The following is a 25,923-nucleotide window of genomic DNA, read 5'->3' on the forward strand; positions in this document are numbered from 1 at the left end:
ACACACACACACACACAAAAAAAAAAAAAAAAAAAAAAAAAACTCAGAACAATCTCTGGATGCCTAGATACCATAAACACTCAACTTCACAATGAAATAAAGATCTTCCCAATACAACAACATGCAACAATACTAGACCCCTCCCATTCAAACCATTCTAAAATTAACTATCATACCTAATTAGAAATAAAAAGCTTACCCCTGCCTCACACTCCAGTAACCTCTTCTCAAAGAAACCCCTATGCCCAACAAACATAAAACTGACAAAACACATACACACTTAACTAACTGAACAAGATTTAGACAACTGATCTCCTTACCTATTTTTAAACTATATCCTACCAGACATACATCCATCAGAAACCACACTCCTCAGACAAGCACAAGTCACACTCTCCTCCTTATACGCTAGACATCACTCATGACTACAACACTACAAACATTTCAACGTACTGTATCCCAAGACCCTTCGCACCCACAAAGCAACTACTAGGAAGAAGACATGAGAGCATATTACTCAATTGCCCTGCACTCTCTGCAGGAGCCACATAAGGACAGAAAAGACTCCTGGGGCAGAAAATTGATTAAGCAAGTGTACCAGTCCTTGCTTTATGTGGCATCAATATATGCAATATCACTATTATGCCAGGAACCTACTTCAATCAGTCCCTCTTTTCATGCGGTCAAAATTCGCTATTATGTAGATGTGTGCGGTTGAAAGTGCAGATGAGGGAGCATCATCATTGTAGAAAGTGCACTAAAGCTTTTGTGAGAGTTGGTAAACAAAGTATGAATGGGTCTTTGTTGAAGCATGCCATGTTCCCACCAGTGGATCAGTCTCATATTTACCACCATTGTGTGCAGGTCTGTGCTATTTGGGTGTATCTGCTTTCGTGATTTTCCTGCAATCCATTATGACTGTGTTTGTTAATATAACATTCAGTCATCCAGCAGCATCTTCTGCCCCAAACCAGCAGTTAAATAAAAGAGAACATTCTCTGACCTTAGAAATGAAGTTAGAAATCTTATGAATTGCTGATGCTGGTGAGGGAACCCCAACACTTGGCTGTGCAAACAACCTGGATGAATATACACAATCCTTAATATAAAGAAGAATGCGGAGAAAATCTGAAGTGTTGTGGTCTACTCTACTCCACTCTCTGCCAAGGCAACCGCATGGGTTACACATTCACTTATGGTGAGAGTGAAGGAAATGCTCTCATTATACATTGAGCATAAGACAAAGAAGAAATCAGCCTTAGAAATCTTCAGATTAGGTCTAAAGCTCTGATGATTTATAAGCATTTATGTAGACAAATGTGGCTGAGCAAGAGCCATTTCATGCAAGTTAAGGATGGCCAGAAAGTCTATTCGATGTCAATTTATTTGTGAAGGTATACGGAAGAATCCACCAGTGCTGACCATGAAGCTGCTACACACATCCATTTTTCTCAGTACATATAAAACCCCAGATAAAGCAAGGGATGAGTGTATATGAAATATATGTAACATACATTGAACCAGGGCATGTGAAGCATCTGGAATAAACCGTGGAAAGTTTTGTGGGGCCTGGATATGGAAAGGGAGCTTTGGTTTCAGTGCATTACACTAGCTAGAGACTGAGTGTGAATGAATGTGGCCTTTGTTGTCTTTTCCTAGCACTACCTAGTGCACACGCAGAGGGAGTGGGTGCCATTTCATGTGCAGCAGGGTGGCAACTGGAATAGATGAAGGCAGCAAGTATGAATATGTACATGTGTACATAAGTATATGTTTGTGTATGTATATGTATGTATACAGTGAAATGTATAGGTATGTATATGTGCATGTGTGGGCGTATCTGTATATACATGTGTAAAAGGGTGGGTTGGGCCATTCTTTCGTCTGTTTCCTTGCGCTACTTCACTAATGAGGGAGACAGCGACAAAGTATAATGGAATAGAATATATATTCGCCATTTCCTGCATTAGCAAGGTAGTGTTAAGAACAGAGGACCGAGTCTTAGAGAGAATATCCTCACTTGTCCCCTTCTCTGTTCCTTCTTTTGAAAAATTAAAAAACGGAAGGTGAGGATTTCCAGCACCCTGCTCCCTCCCGTTTTAGTCACCTTCTTCGACATGCAGGGAATACATGGCAAGTATTCTTTCTCCTCTATCCCCAGGGATATATTATTATACCTCCCAATTAACTTGTCCCTCAACCCTTCTGTACCTAATAACCTTGCTCTTATTCACATTTACTCTCAGCTTTCTTCTTTCACACACTTTACCAAACTCAGTCACCAGCTTCTGCAGTTTCTCACACGAATCAGCCACCAACGCTGTATCATCAGCAAACAACAACTGACTCACTTTCCAAGCTCTTTCATCCACAACAGACTGCATACTTGCCCCTCTTTCCAAAACTCTTGCACTCATCTCCCTAACAACCCCATTTTAAACAAATCAAACAACTATGGAGACATCATGCACCCCTGCCTCAAACCAGCAATCACTGAGAATCAATCACTTTCCTCTCTTCCTATACGTACACATGCCCTTACTGTCTGCCCTTATTCATTCCCGTCGCCACCCCGCCACACATGAAATGACACCCCCCCCTCCCCTCCCCTTGTGTGTGAGCTAGGTAGTGCTAGGAAAAGCCAACAAAGGCCACATTCGTTCACACTCAGTCTCTAGCTCTCATGTATAATGCACCGAAACCACAGCTCCCTTTCCACATCCAGGACCCACAAAACTTTCCATAGTTTACCCCAGACACTTCACATGCCCTGGTTCTATCCATTGACAGCTCGTCAACCCCGGTATACCACATTGCTCCAATTCACTCTATTCCTTGTACGTCTTTCACCCTCCCTTATGTTCAGGCCCCAATCGCTCAAAATCTTTTTCACTCCATCCTTCCACATCCAATTTGGTCTCCCATTTCTCCTCATTCCCTCCACCTCTGACACAGATACCCTCTTTGTCAATCTTTCCTCGCTCATTCTCTCCATGTGACCAAACCATTTCAATACACCCTCTTCTGGTCTCTCAACCACACTCTTTTTATTATCACACATCTCTCTTACCCTTTCATTACTTACTCGATCAAACCACCTCACACCACATACTGTCCTAAAACATCTCATTTCCAACACATCCACCCTCCTTAGCACAACCCTATCTATAGCTCATGCCTCACAACCATTGTTGGAACCACTATTCCTTCAAACCCATTTTTGCTCTCCGAGATAACATTCTCGCCTTCCACACTTTCTTCAATGCTCCCAGAACCTTCGCCCCCTTCCCCCTCCCTGTGACTCATTTCCACCTCCATGGTTTCTGGTGCAAATCCACTCCCAGATATTTAAAACACTTCACTTCCTCCAGTTTTTCTCCATTCAAACTTCCCTCCCAATTTGCTTGTCCCTCAATCCTACTGAACCTAATAACCTTGCTCTTATTCACATTTACTCAGCTTTCTTCTTTCACGCACTTTACCAAACTCAGTCACCAACTTCTGCAGTTTCTCATCCGAATCAGCCACCAGCGCTGTATCATCAGTGAACAACAACTGACTCATTTCCCAAGGCCTCTCATCCACAACAGATTGCATACTTGCCCCTCTCTCCAAGACTCTTGCATTCACCTCCCTAACAACCTCATCCATAAACAAATTACACAACCATGGAGATACCATGTACCCCTGCCGCACACCAACATTCACTGGGAACCAATCATTTCTCTTTAGTTTTACTCTTACAAGTAGCATAAATTCACTGACATTAATATTCAATCAAACAAAACATAATCATTACATACATTTAACCCTTACCATTTCTGTCCCCTAGGATAGGAGAGAAAATTTTATCCAATCACTCCCAGCCTGTCAAAATTGACAATTTTCTAAAAGGTGGAAAAGAAGAAGGAGCTAAACTAGGAGTCTACTCTATAGCTCATCTGTATCATCTGCATACACTAAATGAATCACCTCCCAGGCATGTCACCCCCTAAGCATACTGTGATCCCACCCCCCTTTCCAAAATCTTCTCATGTAAATTCCTCACTGCCCTATTCATGAACAGATTAACCCTCTGGCCATGTAAGGAATTTCCAACTACATTCCAGATTTAAAGAGATTTTCAGCAGCAACATATTGCCAATTCATGAACATTCATCAAAAATATCACAACTTATCATCATATATATATATATATATATATATATATATATATATATATATATATACTGGGGTCAACATGCTGTCAATGGACTGAACCAGGGCATGTGATGCATCTGGGGTAAACCATGGAAAGGGAGCTGTGGTTTCAGTGCATTACACATGACAGCTAGAGATTGAGCATTAACAAATGTGGCCTTTACTTGTTTGTTTTCTTGGCGCTGACTCACTGAAGCAGGGGGTACCAATGTTGTTTCCTGTGGGGCAGGGTAGCGACAGGAATGGAAAAAGGCAAGCAAGTATGAATACATATATGTGTATATTTGTATATATATGTCTGTTAGTGTGTGTATGTATATGTTGATATGTATTTGTATATATGCATATATGGGCATTTATGTATATATATGTGTATATGAGTGGATGGGCCATTCCTGGCACTACCTCACTGATGCAGGAAACAGCAATTATGTATAATAGATAAATAAATAAAAATATTCTCAGCACAGTGTAACATTGCGGTGTCCACAGAATACCTAAATAATGCTGAAAACAAATTGAAAAGGTAAAATAAGAGAGAAATGAATCACTCACTAAGTGGATGGCAAGGGATTCACTGTATGAATGCAAAGTTTCAGCCACTTACCACATGAGGGTAGCACCTTAAAAGACCCTGGTGCTATTTTCATGTTGGAGAAGGATTGGTAAACTGCACAGGACCTTCATACTGATTTTTGAAAAACACTGGGAAACCTCTATTACCGAGGCTAACTACAAGTTGCAGTCTCAGGATTATCCCTGCTGTCACGGAAAAGAGTTAAACAGCCACGGCAACATTGCATGCCCTTGATGCAGACCCACCTTCGCTTGGATCCATTTATCTTCTCCCTTCCTACAAACACACATACCTTACTGCTTCAGGCAGCTTACTTCCCACATTATATATTCACAGTACTTTCCACAAAGCATCTCGGTGAATTCTTATCATATGCTATCTCCAAATCCATGTATACCACATACAAGTCCTTTTCTTTCATTCGACATAATTTCTCATTCCAAGCACCCCACATCCACCAACCTAACATCTAATATCCTTGGATTTAAGATGAAGATATAAGTGAGCAAAGATACTGCATACAATTTATCCACCATGTTAATTAAAGTTTCATATAACAGACTGAGTTACCATTTATATCAAATGATCAAGAAATTGTGAAGACAAATTCTTTATGTTTACATTGCGAAGGGCAGTTCAACTGATAAAACTTTGATACTTACATTGCCATGAGTCATGTAGCCAACAAAGGAAGGCACAATAATTCCAGGGAAGGTTGCAAAGGTGTTGGAGATTCCCATGAGTGTTCCAGCAAAGGGTGGTGCAATGTCAATGTGGTTGGAGAGGAAGCCTGAGTACATCCCACCAACAAACATGGTCCCCAGAGTGAGCAGTGCAACTGCTAAGTCTGTGTTACATCCCACAAACGTCACACAGATGAGACAAATTGCAGGCGGAATTGAGGCTGTGAAAGAAACAGAAAGCAATGATGCAGCAATTAGCGTTCCTGACCGTGATACATTCATGGGCCACTACAGGTCAAGTGTACAGATTCAAATCCTGGTTGCAGCAGTCAGTCCATAGTTAACACAGCTGTTCATCCACTTCTCTTATGATCACTGCCTTATAATGAAGGCTGTGTAAAGGTGACAGTAATGTCCAATTATAGTTCAAGAGCAATACAGTCCATTACTATAGCTCATCAAAAAATGACATACTATCACAGAATTCTCTTATGTAAATCTGAAAATACTGTCTAAAGAAAGAAGTATCTGAGAAATAGACGCACAACAATATACAAGACGCCTTAAAGTGTGACTCTATTTAGTGTATCATCTCTAAACCTGCTTTTATATATTAACACCCAAGAAATGAAAGTTTTATCGAGGATGTAAGGCATGTGTACGTGTAGGAAGAGAGGAAAGTGATTGGTTCTCAGTGAATGTAGGTTTGCGGAAGGGGTGTGTGATGTCTCCATGGTTGTTTAACTTGTTTATGGATGGGGTTGTTAGGGAGGTGAATGCAAGAGTTTTGGAAAGAGGGGCAAGTATGAAGTCTGTTGGGGATGAGAGAGCTTGGGAAGTGAGTCAGTTGTTGTTCGCTGATGATACAGCGCTGGTGGCTGATTCATGTGAGAAACTGCAGAAGCTGGTGACTGAGCTTGGTAAAGTGTGTGAAAGAAGAAAGTTAAGAGTAAATGTGAATAAGAGCAAGGTTATTAGGTACAGTAGGGTTGAGGGTCAAGTCAATTGGGAGGTGAGTTTGAATGGAGAAAAACTGGAGGAAGTGAAGTGTTTTAGATATCTGGGAGTGGATCTGGCAGCGGATGGAACCATGGAAGCGGAAGTGGATCATAGGGTGGGGGAGGGGGCGAAAATTCTGGGAGCCTTGAAGAATGTGTGGAAGTCGAGAACATTATCTCGGAAAGCAAAAATGGGTATGTTTGAAGGAATAGTGGTTCCAACAATGTTGTATGCTTGCGAGGCGTGGGCTATGGATAGAGTGGTGCGCAGGAGGATGGATGTGCTGGAAATGAGATGTTTGAGGACAATGTGTGGTGTGAGGTGGTTTGATTGAGTAAGTAACGTAAAGGTAAGAGAGATGTGTGGAAATAAAAAGAGCGTGGTTGAGAGAGCAGAAGAGGGTGTTTTGAAATGGTTTGGGCACATGGAGAGAATGAGTGAGGAAAGGTTGACCAAGAGGATATATGTGTCGGAGGTGGAGGGAACGAGGAGAAGAGGGAGACCAAATTGGAGGTGGAAAGATGGAGTGAAAAAGATTTTGTGTGATCGGGGCCTGAACATGCAGGAGGGTGAAAGGAGGGCAAGGAATAGAGTGAATTGGAGCGATGTGGTATACCGGGGTTGACGTGCTGTCAGTGGATTGAATCAGGGCGTGTGAGGCGTCTGGGATGGACCATGGAAAGCTGTGTAGGTATGTATATTTGCGTGTGTGGACGTATGTATATACATGTGTATGGGGGTGGGTTGGGCCATTTCTTTCGTCTGTTTCCTTGCGCTTCCTCGCAAACGCGGGAGACAGCGGCAAAAAAAAAAAAAAAAAAAAAGAAATGAAAGGACAAAAAGTGCATTAAACAGCAGGATGGTAACCCAATTTCTCTTTCCTTATCATAAATTTTCAATATTAAATGGAAAATTATTAACAAACAGAGAATCGGTGGAAACCATTAAAACTTAAGCACTGCTGAGATAGAGAACTCTGGGGCACTCAGGGCAAAACTGCATTATACAAGCTTATCCATTATCTTGCATATTAATTATGATCATCCTCTAGTATCATCCTTACCAGTTACAGTGGAAAATTTGCGGGCAAAGGTGGTTGTAATGATTTTCCGCGATCGTAAGGCATCAAGGACGTTAGCCAACAGCATCGTGAAGATCCACATGCATAAGAATGGCACTGCAGACAATCCAGCATTCTGAGGACATAAGATATCAGGATGATTCAACTTCCCTAGTAAACATCTAATAAAAGACTTAAGATGCTCAAGCTTAGTTGGACAGTTAGGTCTGAAAAAATTTTCCATTAATAAGATTACTACAACTGTACACACTCAGCCTGCTCCTATTCTTTTGTGTCATACATGTAATACACTTTACTTAACATTATATAAATGACAAGAAGTTTACAGAAAAGAATCTTGTTGCTTAACATGTTTCCACTGTAGTCAACATGAAATGGATCTTAATTTAACCATTTACTAATAGCATCACTTTCATTTAAGAAACTCAATGATTTTCTTTTGTGTTCAGAATTATTCATGAACCATTCCCATAAGCGCATATGGTATCATAAACATCATAACATTCTCCACCATCCTTGTATGCAACAATATTTTAAATCTAAATTGCAAATTGAATAGGCTATGTTAAAATATATTGATACAAGTTTTTTTTTTTTTAATTTTCCAAAAGAAGGAACAGAGGGGGCCAGGTGAGGATATTCCAAAAAAGGCCCAGTCCTCTGTTCCTAACGCTACCTCGCTAACGCGGGAAATGGCGAATAGTTTAAAAGAAAAAAAAGAACAGTAATCACATGTACTCAAATCTGATTGCATTCTTTTACATATCACTTTACTTTTAACAATTAAGATATGTTTGTTTGATACTCAAAAAATACTATCTCCCACTTTACTTTTACAACTAAGGTATGTAAGTACAATACTCACACAAAATATTACAAATTTTTGAGAAAACCATTCCCTTCTTTCAGTTCGTTCTTCTACAGTGAGAATAAATATCAATTTCTATTTTTCCTCACTTAACTCTCTCACCATTCTTTTGGCATTAGCCAAAAAAAGTTACCTAAGATCAAATTCATCCCTTCACTAATCTTATTAGTGCTAATACCAAATATATGCATGTCTGTGAGGAAGTGCTGAACACATATAGAGAGCATATGTTTTCTAAGTTTTTACACAAATCTGAACAGGCTGCTGCTCTCTAGAGGCATATAAAGATACTATGTCATTTGCAACTCCAATTAGCCTAGAGAAAAATCCTTTGGCCTCTCAGTTACTAATTACTTCATTACTCTTATTTATAACCTTACCATATGGCTCAAGATGGCAACTAGCAGTAGATTTCAAATCATTCTGCACTAGCAATGAAAGGTTGATTTGTACTTGCATTGTGTGTGTTATGGGGAGGGAATTTTACCCTTGTGTAGCCCCATCTCTTAACCTTGTATAGATGTACCATGTTTTTCTCCTACATGTGCATACACACACATATGCACACCTCATCCTAAGCCAGGTAGCCATTCATCAATCAGCCTCAAGGAGAGGATGAATACCTGGGTTGGATGTGGGCTGACTGTCATGCCCAGAATATGAAACTATGCAGACCCAACCCAGGCAGGCCTGTGCTGACTCATTTTCAGTAACGTTAACTGCTAAATCACAAAGGTACATGTTTGAGTGTTTTCTTTACTTATCTAATATTACTCTATAAGCTCATACCAAAATACTCTCTGTTACCACCTTATGGCAAGAATCAAGATAGTGCCTACTTTAAATGACTCCTATAGTAACCAGGAAAGGTCATAATGGTTTGTCTACTGAAGATAAGGGTAATTACTTTCTCAGACCTTACACAATAATCTTGAACACTAAAAAAATCCTTGTGTGTTTCTTAGGTTTACTGGTTTAGTTTCAGCTGCACTATACTTCAGCTGTTTCCTAGGTTTATTGTTTTACTTTCAGCTGCACTATATTTCAGTTAAGTTTAAAGAGTATAAGTTATATATCTCAATCATTTCTAGTAATGAATTATCGTAAAATTAGACTACATCTTCAGTGGCATGCAAATAAACAACATAAATGTATAAACGTACAGCTTTGATGTCAAATTTGAGGATGTACCGCATGTAGGTTGGCAGCTTGACAAGCAGCATATACCATCCCCAGTTGTTGCAAGTATGAGCAATGATGATGGCCCACACAGGCATAGATGTCCATACCTTTTTCCATGGTACAGCTGGTTTCTGGTGATAGTGTCAAACATTAGTTCGTGAACTTTATCAAAGTTGACCATATAAAGTGCAAGACTCACATTTTGTTTAGTATGGGATACATTGTAAATATAAGGGAAAAAGACAACTTTCTTCCATATTACAACTTCTTTTCTGAATAGAAATCATCAGCATATTTTTCATCTACAAGTTATCATTCGTCATTACTAAGCATAAACTGATGTAACACTGTAACTTAAACCAATACCAAGGGCCCTAACCCTCCATGCCATACCTCTGTTTTTACTACTGTGCCCAAGGATTCTTCAATGAACTTCTTCTCTGCTCTCGCAATTCTTGGGTGTTGGGATGGGGAGTCATACACAAAGATCAACCAAAGGACATACCTGGAATTACATTTCTTTAATCTAAAGGAAAATGAACTCTTCAAGAGTCACTTTTGTATATTTAAGGTATATCATACATATGTCAGAACTATATGGCATATACAAAGATTTAATTATCTGAGTGTATCTTCATATCCTCACAATCCTTAACACACTGAACCTAGATGTTGAAAAAACTGCCATCTATACCTTCAACATCTGTTCACACCAGGAACTCCCTCATGGAAGTGGCTGCAACAAGACAGTTCCATAGTTCATGAACTTTTGTGCTGCTTCTTAGCCTTTTAATCCCTCACCCTTAATAGGCCACTGGCAGAGGACAACTCTATCAGTGTTTGCAGAGGCTCCTACTTAATGTTCCTAAATATTACTTCTACCAAATGCTCCTTCCTATATGTTCCTAACTACTGCTTCTATCTATTGCTCCTACCATTTCACCAGGAGGCAGGGCTAACATACAGTGATCACCACAGGAAAAACTAGAGTTAAGAAGGATAAGCTATGTCAGTTAAGTGTTCTCAAATGTTGTGTATGACAAGAAGAGACTGTGTTTTTGTGGACAGAATGCCAGTAGTCCATGTGTGGATAGGGCAGAAAGAAAAGACAGTTACCTGGATCAGAGAAGTGCAACTTGACAACCACTAAAGTGCTGATTCAATACATAGCCATCACTAACCTTCCCAATACCCAAGCAGGTAGTACTATTAATATATCTCCCAAGTTGTTGGCTGCCTACCAACTACTACTGCATGAGTTACAACTAAAAATAAAAAAAGAACATTCTAGGTTGCAGACATTTTGTCCAAGTAGTGCAATTTTCCCCAAAAGTTCAAAATAAATTCCAAAACTGGATAATTTGGTCCAGGTATGGGAAGGTACAGCCAAGTTTTGGAGGATGTAAGTTTTCCCCAAAAAATCTGAAATACATCCCAGTCGCAACACCCTTGCACACCAATTACTTCAGGTTTGGAAAGACACACTGTATATCATACTAAAGTACAGTAAACCCTACCAACTCATAACAGTAGAGAAGTGGGCTTTTGAGTTAGCCAAGAAATTGAAGTTGTCTAAGGAGTCTCTTTGGGAAAAAAATTGAGATTACTCCCATGTGTGTGTGTGTGTGTCCCAGCTAGTTACAGGTGCTCTCCCTCCAGTGTTGCCTAAATACCAAATACCCTTAACAGTGTTCTCATCCCTGATTGCGGGAGTTAAGGCCACATGATATGTTGGTCATCCAAATGCATGGTCTGCAAAGTTCAAATTACTTGAGATCCAAACTATTAAATGTTCAGTGTATTATAATTCGTCCATTTTCATTACTCAGAGCAGGATTTAAAAAAAAAACTTAAAGAAAGATATGTATTAGTGACTGAATAGAAACTTAGTGAAAAGCCATACACTGCTTTCAAAATCAGTAATACCATGCCAAAAATATGCCCTTTAATTCAGTTTTTCTTGACTGTAGAGCTAACTGGTCAAGGGGGATACATTAACAAATTGTTAAACATACTTTGAGGTAGTGAAAAGTATAGCAAAATTTAAACAAACTTACCATATTAGAGATAGTCCACCTTGTACATAAAATACTGCACTCCAGTCCAATGTGGCAGCCAGCAGCCCTGAGAAAGGCATGCACACCAGTGTTCCTAACGTCATCCCTACAAGGCAAACACAGGAAAGATCACAGGGTTGAATAGAACACAAAACCACTTATTATCCACCTGATGATTAAAGCTACCTTTACTGATTCTGTACTTTCTGCTGCCCCCTTAACTATATCTGTCAAACAGTTTTGGAGAAAGTGAGAAAAATCTTATTTTGGGTATAAATGTTAATTGAGTAACTCATTAAATATACTCACAAGACCAACTTCTATGTAAGACTCTGTACTTGATAATTTTTCTCAAGCTATTTTCTTTAGCAAATTCCTCAACACAATAAAGCGTTAGAAACCTAACTGCAACATCTGAACCAGTACCAAAAAATTTTTCATTCATCCTAGACAAGAAATAACACATATCAAGAAGCTGTCAATTAACTCTGCAACAAGAATCATATATATTTGTCAAAAACATCATGGCTGGCTAAGCCCATGGGGTAATCAGTCAAATAAGGAGGGGCAACCGAAAGATAAAAAGAAAAGAAACTGCTCAGATCAATAATGAAAGAATAATGCTCAGGGTGCCAAAAATATAATGCTGATTTACTGTGTGCAAGTGGTGAGTGTTTTCAGGTGAAGGTGGGTCTGTATGAGATGCCTTAAGGAAAATTTAATCTGTTGATGGATGGGGTGGTGAGGGAAGGAAATGAGAGTGTCTTAAAGTAAGGGAAGGGTCTACAGTATGCTGAGGTTACTAGGAGGTGAGTCATTTACTATTTGCAGATTATATGGCTCTGGTGGCAGACTTGACAGAGAAACTGCAAAAGCTAGTGTTTGAGTTTGGAATGACATGTGTAAAGAGAAAATCTAGAATGTAAACAAAATCAATGTAATGATATATAGCTGGAAGGTGAGATAGTTTGAGTGAGAATTTGAGTGGGAAAAACATAGAGGGAGTGGAATGCTTTATGCACCTGGGAGTGGATATGACAGCGACTGGAATGATGGGAACTCAAGTGAGCTGTAGAATGGGAGAAGGGGCTAAGGTCCTGTGTGCACTGAAGAGTGTGAGGAAAGAGAGGTGAGAGTCTGTTAGAACAAAGATGGGTATGTTTAAAGGTATAGCAGTCCCAGCATGTGAGTTTTGTCTAAATCATACCCTTAACTACTATATCACCAGTCTTGCATTCAAATCTCCCACCATTAATATTTGATCCCTTGCATCAAAACTGCTAATGCTTTCACTCAGATCCTCTCAGAACACTCACTTCTTTTCTTCACTCCTCTCACTACTAGTTGCGCAAGCACTAATAATCACCCACTTCTCAAAATCAATGTTGATTCTAACCGACATCAGTCTGAAACTTACTTTCTTACACTCTTCAAAACATTCCCACAACACCTCCTTCAACAGAAGTGACACTTTACTTCTCAGACACTCCCCTTAAGCTGTTTCACTCAGAGCTATAATATCCAGGCTTTACCCCAAAATCACACTGTTTGCTCACATCACAGTTACATTCAGGTGCCCGAGCCTAAACCTTTGAGGAGAATGAGAACTCCTTACATGGCTCTTTCTTCTGTGGCATGCAAGAATTACAGAGGTAGAATTCTTTCTCCCTATATATATATATATATATATATATATATATATATATATATATATATATATATATTTTTTTTTTTTTTTTTTTTTTTTTTTTTCCAAAAGAAGGAACAGAGAAGGGGGCCAGGTGAGGATATTTCCTCAAAGGCCCAGTCCTCTGTTCTTAACGCTACCTCGCTAATGTGGGAAATGGCGAATAGTATGAAAGAAAGAAAGATATATATTTTTTTTTTTTTTTTTTTTTTTTTTTTTATACTTTGTCGCTGTCTCCCGCGTTTGCGAGGTAGCGCAAGGAAACAGACGAAAGAAATGGCCCAACCCCCCCCCCCCCCCATACACATGTACATACACACGTCCACACACGCAAATATACATACCTACACAGCTTTCCATGGTTTACCCCAGACGCTTCACATGCCTTGCTTCAATCCACTGACAGCACGTCAACCCCTGTATACCACATGACTCCAATTCACTCTATTTCTTGCCCTCCTTTCACCCTCCTGCATGTTCAGGCCCCGATCACACAAAATCTTTTTCACTCCATCTTTCCACCTCCAATTTGGTCTCCCTCTTCTCCTCGTTCCCTCCACCTCCGACACATATATCCTCTTGGTCAATCTCTCCTCACTCATTCTCTCCATGTGCCCAAACCATTTCAAAACACCCTCTTCTGCTCTCTCGACCACGCTCTTTTTATTTCCACACATCTCTCTTACCCTTACGTTACTTACTCGATCAAACCACCTCACACCACACATTGTCCTCAAACATCTCATTTCCAGCACATCCATCCTCCTGCGCACATCTCTATCCATAGCCCACGCCTCGCAACCATACAGCATTGTTGGAACCACTATTCCCTCAAACATACCCATTTTTGCTTTCCGAGATAATGTTCTCGACTTCCACACATTTTTCAAGGCTCCCAAAATTTTCGCCCCCTCCCCCACCCTATGATCCACTTCCGCTTCCATGGTTCCATCCGCTGACAGATCCACTCCCAGATATCTAAAACACTTCACTTCCTCCAGTTTTTCTCCATTCAAACTCACCTCCCAATTGACTTGACCCTCACCCCTACTGTACCTAATAACCTTGCTCTTATTCACATTTACTCTCAACTTTCTTCTTCCACACACTTTACCAAACTCAGTCACCAGCTTCTGCAGTTTCTCACATGAATCAGCCACCAGCGCTGTATCATCAGCGAACAACAATTGACTCACTTCCCAAGCTCTCTCATCCCCAACAGACTTCATACTTGCCCCTCTTTCCAGGACTCTTGCATTTACCTCCTTTACAACCCCATCCATAAACAAATTAAACAACCATGGAGACATCACACACCCCTGCCGCAAACCTACATTCACTGAGAACCAATCACTTTCCTCTCTTCCTACACGTACACATGCCTTACATCCTCGATAAAAACTTTTCACTGCTTCTAACAACTTGCCTCCCACACCATATATTCTTAATACCTTCCACAGAGCATCTCTATCAACTCTATCATATGCCTTCTCCAGATCCATAAATGCTACATACAAATCCATTTGCTTTTCTAAGTACTTCTCACATACATTCTTCAAAGCAAACACCTGATCCACACATCCTCTACCACTTCTGAAACCGCACTGCTCTTCCCCAATCTGATGCTCTGTACATGCCTTCACCCTCTCAATCAATACCCTCCCATATAATTTACCAGGAATACTCAACAAACTTATACCTCTGTAATTTGAGCACTCACTCTTTTCCCCTTTGCCTTTGTACAATGGCACTATGCACGCATTCCGCCAATCCTCAGGCACCTCACCATGAGTCATACATACATTAAATAACCTTACCAACCAGTCAACAATACAGTCACCCCCTTTCTTAATAAATTCCACTGCAATACCATCCAAACCTGCTGCCTTGCCGGCTTTCATCTTCCGCAAAGCTTTTACTACCTCTTCTCTGTTTACCAAATCATTTTCCCTAACCCTCTCACTTTGCACACCACCTCGACCAAAACACCCTATATCTGCCACTCTGTCATCAGACACATATATATATATATATATATATATATATATATATATATGTGTGTGTGTGTGTGGTGTGAGGTGGTTTGATCGAGTAAGTAACGTAAGGGTAAGAGAGATGTGTGGAAATAAAAAGAGCATGGTTGAGAGAGCAGAAGAGGGTGTTTTGAAATGGTTTGGGCACATGGAGAGAATGAGTGAGGAAAGATTGACCAAGAGGATATATGTGTCGGAGGTGGAGGGAACGAGGAGAAGAGGGAGACCAAATTGGAGGTGGAAAGATGGAGTGAAGGGGATTTTGTGTGATCGGGGCCTGAACATGCAGGAGGGTGAAGGGAGGGCAGGGAATGGAGTGAATTGGAACGATGTGGTGTACCGGGGTTGACGTGGTCAGTGGATTGAATCGGGGCATGTGGGGCGTCTGGGGTAAACCATGGAAAGCTGTGTAGGTATGTATATTTGCGTGTGTGGACGTATGTATATACATGTGTATGGGGGTGGGTTGGGCCATTTCTTTCGTCTGTTTCCTTGCCCTACCTCGCAAACGCGGGAGACAGCGACAAAGCAAAGAAAAAAAAGAAAAAAAAAAAAATATATATATATATATATATATATATATATATATATATATATATATATATATATATATATATATATATTATTTATTTATTTATTTTGCTTTGTCACTGTCTCCCGCGTTTGCGAGGTAGCGCAAGGAAACAGACGAAAGAAATGGCCCAACCCACCCCCATACACAATGTATATACATACACGTCCATACACGCAAATATACATACCTATACATCTCAATGTACACATATATAAACACACACAGACACACATATATACCCATGCACACAATTCACACTGTCTGCCTTTATTCATTCCCATCGCCACCTCGCCACACATGGAATACCATCCCCCTCCCCCCTCATGTGTGCGAGGTAGCACTAGGGAAAGACAACAAAGGCCCCATTCGTTCACACTCAGTCTCTAGCTGTCATGCAATAATGCCCGAAACCACAGCTCCCTTTCTACATCCAGGCCCCACACAACTTTCCATGGTTGACAGCACGTCAACCCCGGTATACCACATCGATCCAATTCACTCTATTCCTTGCCCGTCTTTCACCCTCTTGCATGTTCAGGCCCCGATCACTCAAAATCTTTTTCACTCCATCTTTCCACCTCCAATTTGGTCTCCCACTTCTCCTCGTTCCCTCCACCTCCGGCACATATATCCTCTTGGTCAATCTTTCCTCACTCATTCTCTCCACGTGCCCAAACCATTTCAAAACACCCTCTTCTGCTCACTCAACCACGCTCTTTTTATTTCCACACATCTCTCTTACCCTTACATTACTTACTCGATCAAACCATCTCACACCACACATTGTCCTCAAACATCTCATTTCCAGCACATCCACCCTCCTGCGCACAACTCTATCCATAGCCCACGCCTCGCAACCATAAAACATTGTTGGATCCACTATTCCTTCAAACATACCCATTTTTGCTTTCCGAGATAGTGTTCTCGACTTCCAAACATTCTTCAAGGCTCCCAGGATTTTCGCCCCCTCCCCCACCCTATGATTCACTTCCACTTCCATGATTCCATCCGCTGCCAGATCCACTCCCAGATATATATATATATATATATATATATATATATATATATATATATATATTCCCTGGGGATAGGGGAGAAAGAATACTTCCCACGTATTCCCTGCGTGTCGTAGAAGGCGACTAAAAGGGAAGGGAGTGGGGGGCTGGAAATCCTCCCCTCTCGTTTTTTTTTTTTTTTTTTTTTTAATTTTCCAAAAGAAGGAACAGAGAAGAGGTCCAGGTGAGGATATTCCCTCAAAGGCCCAGTCCTCTGTTCTTAACGCTACCTCGCTATCGCGGGAAATAGCGAATAGTATGAAAAAAAAAAATATATATATATATCCTAGCCTAAGTACCCAATTTATCAACCAGCACTTATGGAAAGATGAACAGCTACACATGTTATCCTTACCAGCATATACAGTGGATGCAATCTTACTCCTCTCCTGTGGTGGGGCCCATTTGGCAATCAACACATGCATACCTGGTAGTGTAACACCCTGAGGAAAAAATAAGTGATTACTCAATGGAAGAAGATTTGGAGATCTGCAACTACACAGAAACAGGAAAAACTGAACATGTTGAAAAAGCACATTTACCTCAGGACCTATTTTTTGATCACCACAGTGATGAATTTAACTAGTCTCTTCCAGTGAATGCTAAACTAGCAAATTTCTTTCCAGAAGAGTAAGATGGGGAATAGGTGTTACTTTGTGAGTAATTAACTATCTGTGCATACTGTTAGGATTCCACTGGTTAACATGCTTTAGATCAATATTTTGTGAATTTTTTTGATGCTCTCTGCATTCATTGTTTCTTTACCTTGCTCATTTTTTTTTGTTAAATACTCTCTTATTGTAGAGGTATATCTTCATATCATCTCTTACCCATTTCTTGCTTGAATCTTCTTGCATCCTTTATGAACTAGTTCTTCCTTACTGCAAAGAACTGCTTACTACAGACATTCACATCAGTCGAGAGACATAAAAAAATTTGATTATTTCTTCTCTCTTCCAGCGTAGTTTGATTTTCCCACATGTTCAGGACCTAAGCCTCAAAGCAGCTTTCAGTTCATCCAAACCCCTTCCCCTTGGTTTCCTCATTTTCCATGTTCCTTCCACTTCTGAAATGTATACCTGCTTAGTGACCCTTTCCTTACTCATTTCTCTACATGTCCAAACCCTTTCAGCACATTTTCTTCAGCTTGCTCATACATACTCCTCTTACTACCACACCTCTCTCTTAACCTATCATTTCTTATGCAATCAACCTTCCTTATCGGTATGTATTCATAGTTATCAAATGAAGGACACTGATGCTACCCCATTGTTCTATGTTGTGCTTTTTAGAGATATAATGCAGTCATATGTTCTAGTTATGTCATTCTGGAGTGACAGTAAAAGAGGCAGTCCTAGAGATAATGAACCTGGCATAATTGGTATGATTCAAGTCTTCCTAGTAAATCTTTACATAGTTCAGCAATAGCAACATCTCCAACATTAATCCCTGCAGGACACAAATGGTTAATTTCATGTAATATATGACTTACTTCTTGCCCCAGGAATCCTTTCTGTCTGTATGAGGCTCCTGAAGCACTCAGAAAGATGGCCACATCCACTGGTTGGGACCATAGGTCATAAAGTGTTGTGATGCTGTGTGTGCATCCATGTACAGAGCAATTGAATGGTAAGTATTCAGTGTCTTCTTCATGGTAGTTTTATTATAGGCATGAAAGGCCTCAGGATAGGTTGAAGTGATGTTTGCAGAGTTGTAGTAATAGGTGATATATAAAAGCACCTGCAACATAAGTCGTCCGTACCCACAACTCAATCTCTTTATATGCATATGTGGTTGCTAATCATGATCAATATTCAAGGATCACACGGAAAGAGTTTTACATTCATAAGGTATATATGTACATAATTACTTTTTTGTACAGTATGAGGAAGTTGTACGTCTGTGGGAACCCATCTCCTGAACTTGTGTGTAATTCTGTATTTGTACTGTATAGGGGGTGTTGTCAGACTCTACATGCTTTAGGTTATACTGCAATTGAAGAGTCAACTTTGGCTAGACTATCATCATCAATTGATGAGACTACTATGTAACTTCATCAAAGAACTCACTTTGAAAAAGTCCATTCCGTCTGGAAAAGCAGGAGCTCCTGGATGGGGGATCCTGGAGCTATAGCCCCAGGACCCCTTTGTGTATGCAACTTGTATAAAAATGATAATGTATGGGGAGCATGTTCTTCACTCATGGGGCCCCATCTCTTGAACTTTCTCTATTACCAAAAGTTTTGAAACTTCTGTTTGCCGTCTACATTTACAAATTATCACAGCTTATTCCATTCATCTGCTACTCTTACATAATAAGTGTACTTTTTTACATCTTCTCTGACAAGTTTCTCACTTCATTTCATGCTATGGGTTCTGGCTGCTCTATCCTTGCTCTTTTGAAGAACTGTTCAGTGCTGATGTCATTAGTTTAAAATCATAAAGGTTATGATCAGATCACTCCTAACTCTTCTTTCTTCTATGGTGGAACCTCTGAACCTTCTCTATTAGTTCTCTGCTTTTTTCTATGGCGATAAAACTTGGGGAGCATGTTATAATTTAAGCCTCATATAGGCTGTGAATAGTTTGTTGAATACATCTTTATCCATGTATTTGAACGAAATTCCAATATTTGCCAGCAGACAGATTGTCTTCATTGTTTTCCTCATGTGGAACTCTAGCAGCAGGTTAAGAATAAGTGCAACTTCAAAGTCCCTCTCACACAAATTCATGCATTTTATTTCTTTTTAAATAATATTCATATCAATACCTTCTTTCATTGTGTCACATTGTGTATGCATCTACTTGAGTTGAATTTCGTCGGCCATATATCAAGCCAACTTTGGAGTTTGTCTAGGTCTCCTTGTAAGCTAACAATCTTTCTCACTTTTTACTTCCCTAATGACCCTGGCATCATCTTCATATTCAGGGAGGAGTATAATCCTTCTGGCAAGTCATCCACATAGATAAAGAAGAGTATGTCCTGGAACAGAACCTTGTGGCATGCCACTGGTGACCACCCATTTCAAGAAAGTTCCTCTATGTCCTTTGTTCTATTCCACAAAAGCAATTTCCAGTGCTTTATTCCTGCCTGAAGTTCCATACTCTTCACTACTGTCAAATATCATACAATATCAAATGCTTTCCAGCAATCCAGCTACAGACAATCCAGTCATCCTCCTGTCTACGGAGGATCTCACTCTCTCACAAAGATCTAAGAGGTTCATTACAAATAACCTACTCTCCCTAAACCTGTATTGTTTCTGACTTCAGTTGTTACTCTTTTGCAAGAAGCTATCCATTAGCTTTCTAATTATTTTTCTGATACCTCAGTACCACACTTATGACAGATACTAGTTTGAAGCTCAGCGTATCCTCCAGGCCTTCTTTCTTAAAGACAGATATGAAGTTTGCCCTCTTCCTCTCCACTGGCATTGTCCCTTTCTTTAATGACATCTTTAACAACATTTCACGTGAAATGATAAGTCACAAATATCTGCAAACATCTTCAGTGCATACAAGGAAATTTCTTCAGGAAAATAAGCCTTACATGGATCAAAACTCTTTAGTATTCTGCTTGTCTTTTCTAGATTTTCCATGCTTTTCAAAACCTCCTCCTCATACCAACTCATGAGTATTGGGGCTACAGTATCATACACTGTGAAACACTCTTAGACTTGTCATTTAGTTCCTCACATATATTTACATCATTACAACTCTTTCCTTTAAATTACTATGCCTTATTTGCTGCTCTTTTAACTGAGTTAACTCTTTATGAGCTTTGGAATTTGGATTGTTTCCAGCAGTCCACAATATATTTTTCATGTTTATCCCTACTTTCTTATACTAACATACTCATATATTTATAGAGAGCCATTCTTTCTCCCATGTCCCATCCTCATTACATTTACTCCGGTGGAAATACATCAGCCATGTATCAGATCCACTCTGGAGTTGAGCTATTCTAATACTATAAAAGTCCTTCTTGTCGTCTTTCCTTACTTAATATCCCGTTACGACCTCTGGTTGTTCTGTCTTTGCACCTTTTGAAGAACTGTTCACACTTGGTATCATCAAACTGATATAAAAATTTGATGGTTGTAATCAGGTCACCCCTTACTCTTCTCTCTTCTGTGGTGGACAAATTTATGATAACCCCCTCACTGTGCTCACTTAACTTAATCGGTTAGGTGATAAGGTGCTCCAAAAACTTAAGAACATGGCAGATGGGACACGACCTTAAAAACCCCAGGTTTATCAGCATTTTTGAGATGTACAGTAAAACGTAATCCAGCATGCTCGTATGTCCTCCCTCGCATATCTCTACATCATATATGATTGAAAAAAAAATATCATTCATGTTGATTCTTTTTTAATATTTGTTTGTTACGATGTGAGAGTTTTACGGTCGTGTGTAAGAAGTGCCTAGAAATATTGTTAGTTACATCCCGTTGTCGGGAGCGGTCCTTGTGTCCGGTGTGCCATTACTGGCACACGGCGGCCAGTGGCATGGATACACATTTTTTCATGTGATTGTCCTACAGTTATGGCCTTTTTCTTGGTGTGTCGTCTACACTACACCTAAAAGCATTACACACTTTGTTTCTCAATCCGTAATTTTACATTTCCATATACGTCAATTACATTATTTTTTTTTCATATCCGCATATTTGCAAGTCGTATACATTACATACATGTCATCAGGATGCAGAGAACATTAGCCAAGTTCAGCCAAAATGTAATAGCTAATACTACAAAAATAATTTTTCAATTCAAAACCGACTTAGTTTTGCCTCGTAACTATGGCTTCTCCCAACGATGACGCTATTACTCCCTCTCCAAAGGCGTTTTAGGGTGACTCTGATGAGTGATATTATTTCCAGCTGTGTTGTTGAGTTGCTTGTGACATATGTGAAATTATACACGTCATCTGTGAACTGAAAACACTACCACTCTAATGTGGTATGATGCAGTCGTCATAATGAACCAGTTTACTAGAATGTCGCAACCCTGATGTTTAAAAAAAAAAAAGTTCAATCATATTCCAAATGTACATCAATATTAGGTTAGGTTAGGCTTAGAAACAGTTGCGTTTCTTGTGTTAGAATTGGCTTTCTTTTCGTATTTGTCAGTCTTGTATTATAAATCCATTTTCTTTTAAAGATAAATATACTTATTGTTGGCATCACCTTGCCTCGAAAGAGGAAGTTACTTGTTATAGCCTCCTAACTACGATCCACTGTCACCCCCATAGTAACCAATGAAAAGAAAATAATTTCTAAGAAGCTTTCTTATGAGGCATGCGTACCCTGTGATTCAAGGATGATCTTGTTGAATGTTAATAAAGATGATGGATGCTACGTTGGGGTACACACAACAAGCGTGTTGTATTTCGGCAGTGCAAACTCGGGCCATTACCAGAATGGACCTGATGCAATCCCTAATATCTACTGATGTTACGAATATGTTACATAAATGTGAGATTCAACCAACTGTTCGTGAGGGCAAGTTGTTGCTGAGCGACGAAAATGTATGGCGCAGGATCCCAACTTCGTTGATGTCATGGGCTTTAATTTATACAATTGGTTCCTTCATAAGACAAGTCGCTGATATCTTCATGCACGAGGACCAGATATTTATTACTGATTGGTTGGTGGTGAAATAACCAACATTATAAGCATAGGGTCGTCACCCTGATCAAGCTTTGGTTGTGTCAAGTCTTTCACCACAGCTGTGATGACACTGATTTAGATCCCCCTCCATCTGTACGTGAAAAGCAGGGGTCTGGGGCCCCACTGTCATGGGCCGGATACCTAACCCACTCCCTCAAAGTTTGTCCTGGAATCCGTGCAAATGCTGTGCATGACCACAGTCATATCATGAAAAACCTTCGAAATCTGGGGAAACCCTGGAAAGTCACATCCTTGCTTCATTTCGGTTCAATTTGTTACTTTGAGCCTACTCAGCTAGGATATTTCCTTATTGCTTGTATCTGTACGTACGTACAGGCACACATGTGCAGGTGGTGCGTGTACCTCATACAGTTGTCAGTGCAACCCACACTCACCCCAGCAATACCCATGATGATCCTTATAACAATCAGCCAGGCGTAGGAGGCTTCCGCAGCAACTGGAGACAGCAAGGCACATAAAGCATTCACTAATGCCCCGACACCAAACACATGCTTGGCGCTGAATTTCTCTGCCACCCATCCGCCGGGTACCTGATAGAAAAACAAAGAATAATAGCTGAGGGTTATCCCGTATAGCAGACACAAAAGGGGATAACTAACACTTGCTATGGCCAGTTACTAAGGCCGAATGTACAGTTGAAGGAAGGACAGTCACTGAGGTTGGAGGTGAACCAAAATTAGAAACTAAAAGTCAGCAAATGTGGATGATGATACGTGACATGTTCATGTGTTGACACAAAATTTTAAGGGAAGAAAATGGAAAGTAGAAGCTTTTGGACTTAGTACCTAAAAGGTCAAAACTCAGTTTACAGAGACAAAGGTTAATTGCACTCGCATGTAATAAACTAGAAGTAAGTAACAACACATCAAATGTCACCTAATGTTGACAGAGGTCACCTAACGGGTGGGGAAAAAAAGAAGTCGGCGTGCTAGGTCAAAAATGATGAAACAAAAGCAGTCAAAAGCAAACTAGTTTGGGTCAAACAGTTGGCCAACAGTGGCCACTGTAACCAATTTTTAGATTCAATAGAAAAAAAAAAAGTCGGCATGATCAATTGCCTAGTTCTTATTATTTGTAGGGTACTGGAGGATGAACCTAATGGATCCATACTTATTCAGGGATATATTTAACCGTTAATGATGACAACCAATTTTGTGAGAGAAAGGCGAGGGGGTTATTTTCAAGATAACACAAACACTCATCCCTTTGATAGCCTTCATGGTTTCTTCACACACCTACATCACTACGTCCCCTGTCTTCACTGCACCCCCCTCACCTTCATTAGGTGGCTAATGGCTTGAATCTTGTGGTTTAGATAGAAGGGAGTCTTTACCCTCACTACACTTCCTTCTATACTACACCTTACCTTCACCACGCCCCCACCATGTCTCTTCACTGCACCCTTATCTTCACGACACTTCTATTTATGGCCATAGTACTCAGAGGCTAAAACAAAATAAAACAAAAATAATCCCTATTGACGGAAGAAAGATCCCCAAATCTCGAAAAATGGGAAGTGACGTCATATTTCCTGTAACATTATGCGTCTGGCAGGGGTTGTTTAGGCTACAAACACCTGCTGCTCAACTTAACCAATTAGACTCTCGCCAACTTCATTGTTAAAGGTCACCATCCATAAATCGCTACTGTATAAATTCGTCATATATCTCTTCAAATCCACTCTAACAATACAGGAGATAATGGAGTATGGTTTGGCATGCTTTAATCTATGTATTTTCTTTTGCTTGACCTGATTATAGGAAATAGGGAATGATATATCATATATCACAGGCTGGGTTGAAATGGATCTAGTTGGGTTGTGTTCGGTCGCTTTCAATTTGATGAATTTGTGACGCCTGACTGCTTTCTTTACATGTCTGTAAGCAACATGTTTTCCTTCCCGTTTTCTCTGATATATAACTTTTCTTCCATCCATTACATTGTCTCAATTTATTTCATGTTCTTCTAATAAGCCTTAAATTGAATTCCCAAACGCTACTTCAAGGTTGCCTTTATTCCCCATATGTATTCCATACCTCTCTTCTCTTACTCTTCTCTCACTCATCTCCTTTATCTCTCTGTCAACACAGGTTTTACACTGTTACTCTCGTCTGATTCTCTCTCAGTTTCTCCACCCTCTTGGTGTCCTTTTTTCTTCTACTTCAGTACTTCCTAGTCATTCCCTCACGCCCTTTTCATCTCCTCGATCCTTTCATTTCAGTCTTCTCCCGCTACCCTACTGATCCTAACGCGTCAGTACCTGAGTGAAGATGTAACCATAGAAGTAGGAGGCGAGGATGAGCCCCTGCACGTTCTCGTCCCAGGCAAACGGCCCGTCCTGTGAGGGAGAAGAGACATGAGATTAAAGATAATATCTGATCTGCCTGGCTTAGTCTGTGGGAAAGGGACATGGGAAAAAAAATAAGATGACACAAAGACATGATAATAAAAAACATACTTTAAAAAGGAATACAAAGATAGATTGTTAGTCGTACTTAGAGATCCGTGGAGAAATGCTCAACAGATCCCATGTCGTGGCATGTGCCGCGCCTGCGCACACCACCCACATCTTTAACACCTGTATTGTTACTCATGACACAGATGACTTGGCAGTTTAACGACAGAAACGTACGCGTTCAATATTTTTCCCCCTTTTTGGCTATATTTTGCGGATAGATTACTATAACACCGGACTTGCGTGTGAACCACGTCCGTTCCACAGAACGAGAATGTCATGAAGTGAGGCACAGAGGGACATATGTCTTTACATGATTTTCTGACAATGTTCTTTGAAAGTTAATGCTGAAAGCATCCGATGGCGGATTGAAATATATGAATAATACACCTTACATCCACGATGATGTTTTAATGTCAGACTAGCCATTTATTGTTCTACATGACTGAAATAGCTTAAAGTAAATGGATCTTTAATACATTTAATGTTTGAGGTTCATTAATGAATACGAAGCGATGCAGGCGTGTTGACATGCACGAAATGCACGAAGCGAAGTAACTATTATTCTCCCACACTTTAACGCCTGTATCCACAATCTTTAACTATAACGTTCTTTCAAATTGTTAAAATAAACATTAATGTGAAAATATTACACTTTAATCCTTTAGTCACGGATATTTTGAGGGGGGGAGTCGACTATCAAAGTTCACGTGAAATGTTACTAACCGACCGACCACATCGTTACAGTTCAAAATGTTTCAAAATGTTTCAAAATCTGGA

At 40.0% G+C, this 25,923-nt stretch overlaps 1 protein-coding gene across 1 annotated transcript in view; it reads right to left on the reverse strand.

Moving 5' to 3' along the window:
- Window positions 1-25,923, reverse strand: part of LOC139750762 (uncharacterized) — a 115,126-nt gene that overhangs the window by 8,538 nt on the left and 80,665 nt on the right. Inside the window, exons 7-14 of the mRNA XM_071665478.1 lie at window positions 24,949-25,026; window positions 23,063-23,218; window positions 17,352-17,439; window positions 11,648-11,753; window positions 9,984-10,095; window positions 9,572-9,721; window positions 7,523-7,655; window positions 5,440-5,681 (exon numbers count right to left, since the gene is read on the reverse strand). Coding sequence (XP_071521579.1) covers window positions 5,440-5,681; window positions 7,523-7,655; window positions 9,572-9,721; window positions 9,984-10,095; window positions 11,648-11,753; window positions 17,352-17,439; window positions 23,063-23,218; window positions 24,949-25,026 — 1,065 coding nt within the window. The remainder of the gene's footprint in view (window positions 1-5,439; window positions 5,682-7,522; window positions 7,656-9,571; window positions 9,722-9,983; window positions 10,096-11,647; window positions 11,754-17,351; window positions 17,440-23,062; window positions 23,219-24,948; window positions 25,027-25,923) is intronic.

Source organism: Panulirus ornatus, chromosome 10 (assembly GCF_036320965.1).
Source record: "Panulirus ornatus isolate Po-2019 chromosome 10, ASM3632096v1, whole genome shotgun sequence".
Taxonomy (NCBI): domain Eukaryota; kingdom Metazoa; phylum Arthropoda; class Malacostraca; order Decapoda; family Palinuridae; genus Panulirus; species Panulirus ornatus.